Source organism: Cygnus atratus, chromosome 3 (assembly GCF_013377495.2).
Source record: "Cygnus atratus isolate AKBS03 ecotype Queensland, Australia chromosome 3, CAtr_DNAZoo_HiC_assembly, whole genome shotgun sequence".
NCBI lineage: Eukaryota > Metazoa > Chordata > Aves > Anseriformes > Anatidae > Cygnus > Cygnus atratus.
In genome coordinates this window covers 30,851,608-30,865,408 of record NC_066364.1, presented here as the reverse complement: position 1 = coordinate 30,865,408, position 13,801 = coordinate 30,851,608, and the positions used below count along the sequence as shown (strand labels likewise).

At 35.0% G+C, this 13,801-nt stretch overlaps 1 protein-coding gene across 1 annotated transcript in view; it reads right to left on the bottom strand.

The window, feature by feature from the left end:
* The window catches only part of ADGRB3 (adhesion G protein-coupled receptor B3), a 461,748-nt gene that overhangs the window by 12,378 nt on the left and 435,569 nt on the right, over positions 1 to 13,801 (bottom strand). The window contains exons 26-28 of the mRNA XM_035543018.1: positions 11,942 to 12,037; positions 10,483 to 10,522; positions 7,244 to 7,887 (exon numbers count right to left, since the gene is read on the bottom strand). Of these exons, the coding sequence (XP_035398911.1) occupies positions 7,244 to 7,887; positions 10,483 to 10,522; positions 11,942 to 12,037 (780 nt within the window). The remainder of the gene's footprint in view (positions 1 to 7,243; positions 7,888 to 10,482; positions 10,523 to 11,941; positions 12,038 to 13,801) is intronic.

Genomic DNA, 13,801 nt, shown 5'->3' with positions numbered 1-13,801 from the left:
ACAACTGGGCAACCTGTGCCAGTGCTCATCACCTGCCCTGCACAGAAGTGCTTCCTGATGTTCAGAGGGAACCCCCTGTATTCCACTTTGTGCCCACCATGCATGTATGCTGGGAAAATTTCGGAGTAGAGCAACAACAATTCCTTTTAAAGGGTTAATACACTGGATCAAGAGGAAAGGATGAAAGAGTCATACAGTTTGTTTAAACATTGGCTCTGGAAGAAGCAAACATAGAAGCTTGCTTGAAAAGCTTACAAGGAAACAAACACTGCTAAACAGAGCTGGTGTGACAAAAATATAAACATTTGTAAATTATTTTTTTTTGAAATGCTGTCAGTAAAAAGGAAAGTTTATGTGACTGCAAAATGAGCTGCTGAAAGAAACAGTAGGACCCCCTCACTGCAGTCTTGAAAGTGAGGTTGGACTGTGCATTACTGAAATACACTATAGAAAATGTTCTTGCATTGATAGAGGAGATGACCTGACAAGATCTTTTCCATTTCTAATTTCTACAGCTCTTTGATTTTGATTGATAAAATACATGTTACAGCAAAAAAAAAAAAAAAAATCTCAAACCCTCATGCCAGGACCAAAGCGAAACTCTTTGAAACGAGGTCTGCAGTAGTAATTTATTTAAAATCAATTTTACTTCGTGCTAATCACATATAGCTTTTCTGTGTAATTCCAGAGCAACTTTAAACTCTGCTCACTGGGGGACAAAAATAGAACACTGAAGAATAATTTCCATACAGCAGCATGCACTAATCTGCTGGCACTAGGAAGGAGCTGCTCTCACTAAATGACTAATAAAATCCCTCTCCATCTCTGTAAAACGACAAATGCCTGGTTTTCTCCTTATTCTAGTCTGCATTATGCCACTACCTGATTAATTACATGAGATACTCCTGAAGATATATTACATTGTGCAAAGTATAATTGAAACCAGAGATACCACATTATAGTGAGAGCTATAACCATGTTTCCATTAATATAAAGCTTTATTATCAGCAGTTTATAATTCACTCTGAGATTAGATTTGACATACAAGATCTTAGCCTGGGGAGGATTTTTTCCCTGAACAAAATTAAAGGAGAATCTCTTTTGGCCCTCAGAGGTATGAAAGTGGAATGTGAGTAGACAGTTTTGATTTAAAATGTCTTTTGTATGTATACAACTGAAAAAAAAATTGGTTTCTGAATAGAAGATTGCATTGGCTATTAGTTTATAAAATGAGCTGGACATTAGGCAGTGTATTTTAACAAAAAAGTGGACTACCTTTTTAACGTGGGAATTTTAAGACCTGAAAATCTGCTAGCAAATTTAGCACTTCAACACAGCACAACCATAACTTCAGGGATCCCATTTTAAAACTGTTCCAGCATTTTTTTTCCAGTTTACTGCTCCTTTTTTTTTTTATATATATAACCTGCATACGTATTTACTCAATGGACCAAAAATACTTGTTTTGTGTTTCTGAAGGTTTTGGGGGCAAATGTAGCATTTCTTACATGGACAAGCAATTGAAAATATGTTTCCTAAGGATTATTTGTAGTTAAGATAGCTGCTTGTAATATAAAAAAATGAAATGTGCACTATACTCTCTAATGCTAACTAAATTTCTGTTCTTTACATCTTCAGTTTCTAGAATCAACTCTGCTTTATTCTACCTCCATTCCAGTAGAGCAGCCTAAGAATATGCTACAACATTTTCTGATGTTAGAGGAACTTAAGACCTACTCATACCACCAAAAGAAAGAGTGGGCTGTTATAGGTCTAGGCTTCATTTCACCGAGAGTCACAAAATTGACAAGAACTGTCTCTACAGTTCTTGAAATGAAAAAAAAAATGGAAGGGAGAGAAATCTGAGACAGAGAATGCTTGAAAAAAATAGTATGTGGAAACATGATGAAGAGGAAATTCTTGCGGTGTTTGTCTTTCTATTTTTGTTCTCTCTCTCTCGTTTAAAATTTATTTCTTTTTAACTTCTCATATCATAAATCAAAATGACTTCACACCATTTTGCTTTTGTTCTGCCTGATGCTCTGGTACTTTATTGACAAGACTGACTATTTTAACTGCATATTTCTTCTCTCCTTTCTGTTCTTTTGTTATTTAGAATTTGCTTCTTCTCTATTTCTACCCTCTTTTTTTCTCCCTGTTTTTGAACATGTCTGTCTTTCTTTACTCTCCTATCTATACTTTTTTTTTTCTTTGCCATTCACTATTTTTAATGTATCACTTTATTTTCTCAGCTGTAACAGTAATTTCTTCCTGAAGTCCCACATCAGCCATTTGGCCAAAGAGCTCTGGGGATTACTTTCTTTGACTGTATTAAGAGCTCTCATGAATGAGTACCGAAGGGTTACTTTGGCCATGCTTCCAGTTTAGGGAGTTTACTTCTTTATCCACATAAAGATCTCCTAGCAGAAATTGTGATGGAAACACAAACAAGGTAAATATGAAATTGGGAACAGAATTCATGTCTTTCACACGGCAAACCATTTGGAAAGTCCTTTACTTCCTATTCTTATAAAGCAAACGCTCTTTTTTGCCTTTAATAAATGTTTATTTTGCCCATGTCCGCATGCCCTTCCTCTTATTTCAGTTCTTTGTTTCCTTTTTCCATTTGAGCAGAAGTTCACACTACACTGACCTTCCTTTGAGAGAACCCATCACTCCTGTCCCACAAATGTACCAATGCAAGTCTCTTCACATAGGCAACAAGTGACCTACTCCCTCTTGCATATTTGTTCCACAATAAAGAGAGAAGAATTACTTTTCCCAAAGATATGTTGTACAGATCAGCTTCCTCTGCATTTAAACCTTCCAACCTTTCCTTGCATCTCGGTGTCTGGGAATGCACTACTTCACTTCAAAGTAATTTTATTTTAATGAGCACAGCACTCTGAGTGTACATTTTCAAAACAAAAACCATTCCTAAAGAGTGTATTGAGGGTCCTTTCTTCATTAAAACTGAAACACTTTGAACTGAAGGAGCACACTCCAAACCACTTTGATGCCAAGGTAACAAAGCCAATTTTAATCCATGCATATAAGGCATGTGTAGGAGATTAGCCAGATGTTCAATTACTCCTGCTCAAAAACTCAGTGATGTACTAATATGCCTGCCTGTGCTTATAATCGCATGAGTACTGTTGGGTACATACCAAATAAAAAATCTCTGACTTGCACTCTGGGAATCTGCAGATCCTTAAATATATACTTACTTGGGCAATGTATTTATGTAAATATTATGACATTCTCCAACAATCTTTTGAAAGTTGAAATTCTTCCATATATAATAAAACATTTGATTGTTCCCAACAAAGAATTTTGTTGTGAAAAAAAAAAAAATGTAGGTGTAAAAACTAGAAGAAAGCTTGTGACACATGGTAGGATTCATCTGAATGAATTTCGGACATCAATATTTCTGATATTTATGCCTGACCTACTCATTCTATCTTTCCCTGTGGTATCAGTAGATAGCTGCACTGACGGCATGTGATTTACTTCATCCTACGGTAGATGTCTAAAAGTGGCCTAAAAGTGCATATTTCTCTCTGCTGACTCTGAAGAGGAGCCTAATGTGGAAAGATCCTTTCCAGGTCAGAATGGGAATGCCTACATTTAGATATTTAATAATAGGGGTGATGAATCCTCCCTGCAGAGTTACAAGTCAGGACATATGCTGTTGTGCTAACACTATGGTTCTGTTCCAAAACATCCATCTCCAATGATCGTAATCAGTACAAAGTCTAAACGAAAGAGAACACAAAAAAGACCTGATATTTAAGTGTTCACTTTATATATATATATATATATATATATGAAATATATATATATACACCTATGTATATAGGTATGTATATACCTATAAACAGGTATATATATACACCTATATATATAGGTATAGGTATATATATACCTATGTATATATAGAGATGTGAAAATACTTAGGGGTTATGTTTTCCAAACTGTCGTCTAATTCTGTTGGTTCAGTCTTGTGGCTACAAAGACTGGTATCTACCATAAAATGAGGGGGCAGATAAGAACTATTCAATGTACATCATTAAATTCCATTTTACTGTGTGTCCAGCTGCAAGCAGTTATTCCTGCAGTATTTCTATGTCTTCACGTGTTTGTGAATTCATAATTAAACTACCAAAATCAGATGCTGGGTTGGATTTTGGCTGAAAATGGATCACATGACATCTAAAGCCATTCTGATAAGATGATAGATACTTTCTCTAACCACTGTGTAAACTATTCCCATTTTTATATTTTTATTAATTACATACTTTAAACTAAGAAGAAAAAAAAGGAAGAATTATGTTAACACAGGTCACAAATGCCTAAACACATTTTACTAACACGGTAAATGATAAATACTGCGTAACTACATGATAAAAAAAAAAGAAAAAAAAAAAAGCACACAAAAAAATGGTAGTATGGTAACTCCAGAAAAGGCACCAGGAAATACCTAATGGCAAATAGTGGAGAGACTACAAGAAAACACTATAGGAGGACTCCTTTCCTTTGGAAAGGCACTCTTGTTCCTTTGGATCAGCAAAAAGGGGAACAGTCCCATGTGCTGCCATGTTGGACTTTGGGTGGGACAGCAATATCAGCTGATAGCTGAAGGAAGCTTCCTAATGCTCAGAAGCTTTTCCTTTGGAAACAGTCTGGTCAGGCTCTGTCTGGAAAAACATGGGCAGAATGAGGTTTTGTTGCTTCACAGTGTCTGACAAAATCATGACTTTTAAAAGGTCTTAAACTCTTCTAAAATTATATCGTATTGGAGATGTAAAATATTTTGGAAAAAAGAAAAGCCCTTGCCCTCCCTTCTTTTTTTGTTTCTCATAGCAATAAAAGCTAATCCGACTTGTCGGTTCTAGCCATTCTAGCATTCTGGAGCTTTGCCTCAACTCTGCTTTTTGCATACTGCATACATAAAACCACAATCACATTCTGTATGTGGCTGGATCTGCATATCTGTATCTGCTTAAGACTGATTTTCTTCTCTGTACATTTTTTTTCATGCTGCTGTCTTCAATTCATTGCAGCGCATCCTTAACAAAAGATGAAGTAATGCTACATAATCGAGTAACGTTGAGAACCACAAAGACAGACACAAAAGCCAAAACAGTTCCTTTCATTTTTGATCTGCCCTAATATATATATCTTTTTTCCCTAAGATATGGAATTATGCTTGGTTAAGTTAGCTTTAATAACCTAACCATTTACAGCTTTTTGGGCCAAAATACAGCTTTCTAAACTTAATGTGTTTACCAAATTGGAAGAGACTAAGTATTTACTACAATATTTTATTATATTTTATTATATTTTCTACTACATATTTACTACTTTCTTATCAATATAAAAATGATATATACAATGGTGATTTAGATTTCCTATCTATGCCACATCTTAGAAGCAAGCTTAAAATATGATACAAATACAGTAAAAGTAAACTCTAAAGACGCAATGTTTTACATTGCCTTTGTCACCAATGTAAATAAAGAAGAATCACTAGAGAGCAATTTAGACCTCAGGTTGAGTGGGTAGTAGGGTGTCAGGTGTCTGTCTTCTCAAGAAATTAGGATCGTTCCCTAGATGTCTCACCCATATATCGAATATGAACAAGGTTGGATTTGAGCCTCCTTGTAGGACTAAAAGTACTTGTAAGAAGGTCTTGTAGATAGACAGAAGGAGATACTAGTGGAAGGTGACCTGAGCTATTCTGTTTTTGTATTGCATTAAACTGGAGAACTCCTTTGCACCACCTAAGATCTATTAATTAATATACCTGAGCTGAGGGCAGTAACTTTAATGATGCCAACTTGCTTTGAAAGAGCCTGTTTGAGCACTGAGTGTCAAAGTACTGAAGATATTTTTCAGAAACCTTTTCAAAAATTTATCCCAGGATTATACATATTCAATCCAAAAGAGCCCACAAGAAGTGGACACTGCTTACTTGCAAAACTCTATATTTCATTTTTTCATTTTTTTTTCAGTTAAATTATGTCTTGCAAAAACTCAAGGTAGCACACAAACAATACAAACAACATGGGAAACATTTCACAGTCAATGCCTGTAAGGGCATCTCTTGAAAAGAAACTAAGTTCTGATCTTCTGCACAAATTCTCCAGTTGATACTCACATAAGACTCTATTTAGAATAAATATCCATAGATATCTATTCTATGAAATATGGGGTATAGTTCTGTGTCTAACAATTTAAAAATTGGATAAAGCCTCTGCTTCCCTGCGCAGACAACTCCAAAAATCATAAAACAATTGCTAATGGCTTCAAGTCACATACAGTATAATTTTTTTTCCATCTTTAAATTCTTTCACAGGGTAAGTATCATATTTTTCTCATTTGTCTTCTTCTTTCCTATAACAAATGCTGCATTTCATAACCTTTGAAATGCTGGTGAAATGGATTTCCAATTCTTAAAGGGGACTGTATATGAAATCAATTCCACCTTGCTGATGATTTTGCATAAGTGAAATCTCAATAGGAATGGCAATAGCTGACAGTTAGGTCAACAAGGTAAGTAGTTCCAATTTCTGTAATGTTTAAATCCTACAGACAGATTGTAGTAATGAAATGAATCCTTCTTATTAAAGTTTTTTCAGTCCATTTTTACAACCTGACTGACATCTGGGTTAATCCACAAGAAGTCTACCTGAACATGCTGTACACATTGGCTGTACCAATGCCTGCACACACATACAACCATACAAACATGCATACAAATCACTAAATGTTAGACTAACAAATGGAAGAATTCAAGACTCACACTAGTGAGAGCAGAATCAGACTTGTATCTAAGTGAGATATGATTGCCAGCAATAAGATGGAAAATATTTTTATTTCAATGGGCTTGCAGGTAGGGTCAATGATTGTCACTTGTATCTTGCAGTAGTATTCTCATAACAACATTGTATTTTCCATTGGTTTTGACCTGGCAAGTCATGAATTTTCTTGCAGTTGGCTGGAATGTTAAATCTCCAGAACTGTACAGTTTCATACACACTGGTTCTGAAACTTTTATCTTGTTTTCTATGTATAAACACTTCTAAGACTAAGAGAAATGTGAACAGCAGTGCATGATCCCAAACAATAATTTACTCTGAATTAAAGCATTATCTTAGACCCCTTAGAGACAAGCCACAATATATTGTTTTATCATATAATTAGAACAACAGAGTGTACAATTTGTTTATGTGTCACTGACCTCTAATGAGCTCATTGATATTGTGGATCCAGTTTCACTTCTGGATAATCCTGCATTGTCATCCAGCTCTGAAGCTATGAAATTCTTTACTGCTGTGCGGGGCTCAAATGGTAAACTCTGCATATGTTCTTGGGTGGGAAGATGCTGGTCTAAACTGATATTAAATTGGTCCATTACAGAAGGATTCATATTGAATTCTGGATTAACTTTGTAGTGCAACAGCCTTTCATGAGGTAATGTATCCATGCCTATATTCATTTTGCTCTCATCTTTCAGGGATGGCTGGGTATTTACTGAACTTCGGGGCATTACTATGTAGTCGCTTTCTATCATCCGTTCTTGAGGATGTACTATGTCCATATCTGCACCTCTCAAATTATCATCCGTGCATAAGTACACAGTCCTCCGCAGCTCACTGTTGTCTTTTTTCAAACACTGGTTAGCCAGTTCACTCATACTCATAGGCATGTGGAGACCTGTTGGTTGTTGGATGATGACTTTAGAGATGATGTTTCCAGGCAAGGTAGAATAACTCATTCCTTCGGGGTTTGGTCCCTTCTCCTCCTCTTCATCATTTAGTGAGATTCTAGAAAGTGTTCCTGTTATAGTAGCTGCTCTGCAAGGTCCAATGTCTTTATGCAGAACTGTGGGTCAGAGAACAGACTTCTTGAAACATGAAACCATGTCTCTCAAACTCTGCTTTTGCTCGTGGCATTATTTATTAATATTTCCTTTACCATTGCATTTTCTTAACTCCTTTTCCGTGTTTAATAACTTGTATTCTGTAAGTATTGCTTTGGGAAGGGTTTTTGTATAATCAACACCTCCTAATATTCTGTGTATAACTGACATACATATCTGACTAAGCCTCAGTCATTTAAATAAAAGAAAACCAGTCCTTCATTTATTCTTACTTCCTTATGTAGATCTTAGGTGACCTGCAGCTTAAGCAAAAGTCTGTCATGTGGAACTCAATTAAGGGTTTTCCAAAAAAACACAAGAGTATGACATCTGTACTGCCATTATTAACTCCACCTAACCTCTTGGAAAATGTCAAACAGATTGTAAGGCAGTATAATTTTGTCGGTATGTTGTAGTCTTCTAATCTTCTATTGTAAGATTATAGCTATGGACATGTATTCCTGAGCTCCTAAGTGTTCTTTTTCATATATATATATATATTTAACACAAAACTCTTCTGTATTCAATTATTTTTAAATAAAAGTGACAAAAAAAGTAACCACATTGGAAAGGAATTCCATTGTTATCAGAAAAACATATTTTGCTGCATCTGGAGAGATTATAAAGAATATAAACATGTCTCATAAGGCATTCATAATCCACTTTTGGTGTAGGCCTTCGTGGTCAAAGTTGTACTGACATCCAGCAATTTTTTATTAGTGTAAGCTGCACATGTAAATTTTATTAATCCTGTCACTAAAAAACAAATTTTTCAGGAACACCGACGGATGTATTCAACAGCAAAGTAGCCATCACGATTATTTCTCTGAAAATTAAATATAAATTTGCAATTCAAAATTTGTAATGAAAGAAAAAAGGCTAGGTAGTAAGAATGAAAAATTTTAGAAATATCCAATTCCTGGGCTTGCTCCAGCTGAGAGCAACGATATTTTTCTGTTCTGATTTAAAATAGTATGTTAATTTGCACCAATACCAGCTTGTGCAATAAAATTTTTCTCATGGACTGAGACAGTAAGATGACTAAGAAGTATCTCAGGTGTTACATTCACATCGGTTTTGGTAGCCTGAGGGCTCTGATGACCCAGATCCTCCAGTACCTGTCAGTTCACTGACATGTTCCACAGGCAGTTCATATGGCAGCCCACTCTCCGACCTCACAAAAACTGATGCTAATTTTTCAATTATGAAGAGAACAATTTGCCTGCAAATAATGGTACACAAATATCTGACACTGTGACAATTTACAATCCTCATGTCCTGGCACCCGAGTCCATTTTGTGCAATGCAGTGTGGCTGCTGCTTTTTTTGCAGCCAGACACTTCAAATTGTGACCTATTAGTTAATGTTTCATTAAAAGAAACTGAAGTTAATTTTTTTAGTAGTAAAACCTGTTCATAACTGTATTCAGAATCTATCTCCTTAAGGCTGTCCATGTTGAAGAGCTATGGTGGCAAAGGTAAGAAGTGAGAGCTACATCGACTAATGCCGGACTTTCCTCTGCATTAGATGATAACAGCCATGCATTTGTTACAGTGGACTGTCCTGTCTCTTCAAATGTTCATATTAAAACTAATCTATACAGAGAATGATTACCATATTCCAGAAACAGAGCTGGGAGTTTTTTAAAGGTGTGTGACTAGAAACTCAAACTCTACCTTAATGAGATCAGCCTTCTTGGCTTGCCATATAGCAAGCAAAGACAGGCTTTAGGTGGGTGATGCTGGACTTAGCTGTCTTGCCCTGACTCACCCTGCAGAGAAGCCACCCTCTGTCTCTTTCTTTTTCTCTTCATTGAAAATAGAGGGTGTCTAGGTAGACTCACCTCCTTAAGAACAACTGTCCTTTGGGATAATCTCCTGGAGTGGAGCATTTCTATGGGGTTTAGAGGGCCATTTGTTTTTCACTGTGCTTTATTTAAGCAAGGCTGGAAAAAGTAATTTCTTAAAATGGATTATTTTTAATATGTAGAAACAGACAAAGCTGACTAATTGAAGATCACACTAGTGAAATGTCTTTAAAAGAAAAATAAATTGTTCTTATAAAGTGGAATCATATTGTATTTTCCTGATACCTTGTTGCTTAAGCTATTGTTGGTTTCACTTAAAGCTCTAGAAAACAGCCTTTTCAAAACTAACACCAATTTCTGCATCCTTCATATAAACAGGTTTTAATATATGCTATATAGTTTTTATTTTTTAAAAACAAAATGACTTTCACATTTGCTTGTGTACCTGAGCAAGGATAATTTTGTGTGTAAATCTTATTTTCTTTCCAAAACTTTTTGCCTTCTAAGGGACAGTCATACCTTTGGGTTGCTTCCCAGATGCTGATTTCTAGTAAAAGGCTTTTATAAGAAAATGAAAAAAATATTTTCATATAGTGGCATCACTTTTTTTTTTTTTAGCATTTATAACTATGCATTGTAAACAACACATGGTATTTTTTTCTGACATCTACTTCAGAAAGAACTAGCACAAATGTTTTTTTGTTTGTTTGTTTGGTTTTTTTTTAGCTAAACACTCTCTCAGTGATCTTACCTGACCGACAAGCAATGTCCACGTCCTTTTCAAAATCAGTCTGTAACAAGAAACAATGAAATAGGATAACCATTATTAACTGAAAACTAAACCACAATACCTTTTTGCCAACTAGCACTTCCAAAATGTCCTACTTACAGAGTCATAGTCTCTTAAAAGTGGTTTCTTGTTGCTGAGAAGGTGAAGTATATTGTTTTACAACAGCAGAGCTTTACAAAGTTTCCTAAAGTGGAAACTGGGTGGTTTTCAAAGTATGCTGCCTGACCAGAAAAAATAAAATAAAATAGGTGGAAATAGAGTATATAGTTGTAATAAAATGATACAGTGTATATATATATATACTATTATTATATATATGGAAGAGTAATTTCTACATCTCTTGGAAGGATCATCTTTAAGGAAGCTTTTCATAGTTATGCTATAAACAGCAGTACGGAAAGCAGCCTGCAATACAAATTACTGTGAATAAGTGTAATCCAGTTAGTCCACCCTGTCTGAAACTTCATTAATTTGTTATGAAGTGGTTATTTCTTATATAGTATTCTGTCCATCCTGGCTAATAATGTAATCATGTAAAATTTTTCTTCCTTGAAAACAACTATTAAGTATTTCAATGGATAAAAACATATTATAGGAACTAAGAATGAATTTTAACAATTGAAAATCCAAGCACAATTTTCCCAGTTAAACAAAACTATTTATTCTGGTATAGAATGCAAGTACTTATCAATTATGTTTTTATTTCCATAAAAGGTTTATTAATTACAAAAAAAAAAAAATTGAACTGACGTCCTTCTAGTTTATGAAGTCAAAACAAAGGATTCTTTTTTGATTCATTGGTGGTTTTTTTTTTCTTTTTTTTTTTCTCTAAGGGTAACTGCTTACTGAGCCTTGCATTTTTTAGGGCCTGATCCTGTTGCCATTATCATAAATGACAAACTGTCTTTGAAAGTGAAGGGGACAATGTTTTGTCTTAATATACTACCTAACAATATTAGTAAATCCAAATTGGCATAGTAATCTGTTCACTATCTCCTTAGTCCAAGCCACTTAAATATACACCTCTTTGAGAATCTCTATTACTTTCTCCTTGTCTGAATGAGTTTGAAAGGAACATCTTTCAAGGCTTTGTGAAGGAAAGAATCTCAAATGCATCAGTGCTCTTTATACCAATGGTAGAAAAAGTCATTATATAAGATTAGTTTTTCTCCTTCTCTTATGTAAGAATATTTTGTCATAAAGAACACTGGTGGAAGATGGTAATGCATTGTGCTCCAGTGAATGATCACACCAATAATTTAAAACTTGCTAACAGATTTAAGCAAGGAGATAATGACCTAAACAGACTTATGCTTGAAAATGGTGTTAATATTTCAGCTGTGTATACTTGCCATGTGCTGTACTGTAAGTTCTTTCTTTTTGTTTAAATTAATAGTCAAAGAAAAAAACAAAAGCTAACCATGATTTGAGCATGTCCATTAGGAAAGGAACTTGAAGAATCTGCATTGATTGGATCCTGGCAATTTCTTAGTCGGCATCTGAATGCATCTTGAACCTGTGGAAACAATATCTTATACTCATTCTTGTGTGACATCATATACTCTGTTCCTATTAAAGTTTAAAATAAACCATATGGAATACAATGCATGGCTTTTCTTTAGCATGCTTAATAAATCAGAAACGTGAAACATAAATGCTTAATTCTGACATTTCATACACTTGGTATTGTACCTGCTGCAAAGTTTGTCAATCAACCACACCAAGACCACAGTATCAGATTTGCCAGTGGAAAGAATTAAACAGTAGTCAGCAATGATCTGGTACTCAAGCCTAATCTGTCTTGGGTAATAACATTTATCTTTGTCTTCTCATTCAGTTTGGTGTAAGCCTAAAAGCAGGTTTCATAGATACACTATTAACCACTGCAAAATATAATGTCTTCTGCTTGATAATTGTAAGATTCTTCAAAGACAGTTCTTAGTTACTGTCATCAGATACATAGTACTTTCCTAATTATACTTCAAAGAATAAGTCAGTTCGAAAGATGTTACTGACTGCAATCATAAGTTCTGTGTATAAGGAATCTCATGTCTCTTCTAGGAGTAAAACTCTTCAAAGTGGGTAAACATCTTCAGTATGAGAACAAGAAGAAGAAAAATGGACTGCTTGAACCAGAGTCTGGTTTCTTGAAATTAAAAAAAAAAAAAAAAAAGGAATTTCTCAATTCTGTTTATTAATATGAACCATAAGTTAAATTTGAAGACTTGCCCCTAAAACTCAAGCACATTAGAGAAAATATCTTTTCATAGAAAAGGCTTTTTTGATTTGTTTTTGAGCAGGAAGTGTGTCTAAAGAAATATTGCTATGCAACCCTTCTGCCAGAAAGTTGTGGTTCAGCAGAGAGACAAAACTCAGTTTCTGTTTGCTAGCAGTAGAATGTAAATAGATTTTGCTGAATTCTCACACATACCACAGTAGGGACAAGAAGTTAACTTTTGGAATGGAAAGGAATATTTTTATCAATACATTAAAAGTATACAGAGAATATTTCTTTGAATAAAAAAACTAATTTGTTTCACTTCTTTATGTATCTTCAAATGTATTCTAATATAGTAATACAATCTAAGTAATAAAATTTGAATTTTGATTCCAAAAATGCAAGTACCCATGTTAGCAACCTGACTACAAGATGTGACTTGGAAAACAGGAACTTACTTGGGTGACTTCCAGTCAAGACAAACAACAGAATGTCAAATATCACTGTGAGCTGCCTAAATACTGGCTTCTTGTTCTAAACCACTTCTTCAAACTTGTTAGAATTGGCTAAGATTGTGCTGTCTTTACCTCTTTGAAAGATAATCTTGTTTCCCCCATGCCTTCTAACATCATTACAGGATTTTCTTAGAGCCAGGCAAAGCAGGAGAGACAGATGTGATGAACGTGCAGATACCAAGGAAGTGGTTTCCTTAGCAACAGTAACCAACCCAAAGATTTTATAACTTACCCTCTCCCTACTAATATACTTCCCCCACCTCCCACCCCCTTTTTCCTTCAATACAGAAGTGTGGGCTTTAGACACCAATGATGCATTTAATTCAAATGCACTCTAGTCAGCAGAGCACAGCAAAAGAGAGAACACAAGTGGGTTACTCCCATCACCAGCAGTAATGGGAGCTACTCAGTATGATTGAAATTAGCTTTAGAAAATCTCCTGTTGAAGCAGGTCAGGCAAAACATTTTGCTCTGATGGCGAAGAAGTTTCAGCACTACCCTTTCCTATCATTCTATGTTCTGTGACATATTCCTCACTCTCTTCCAA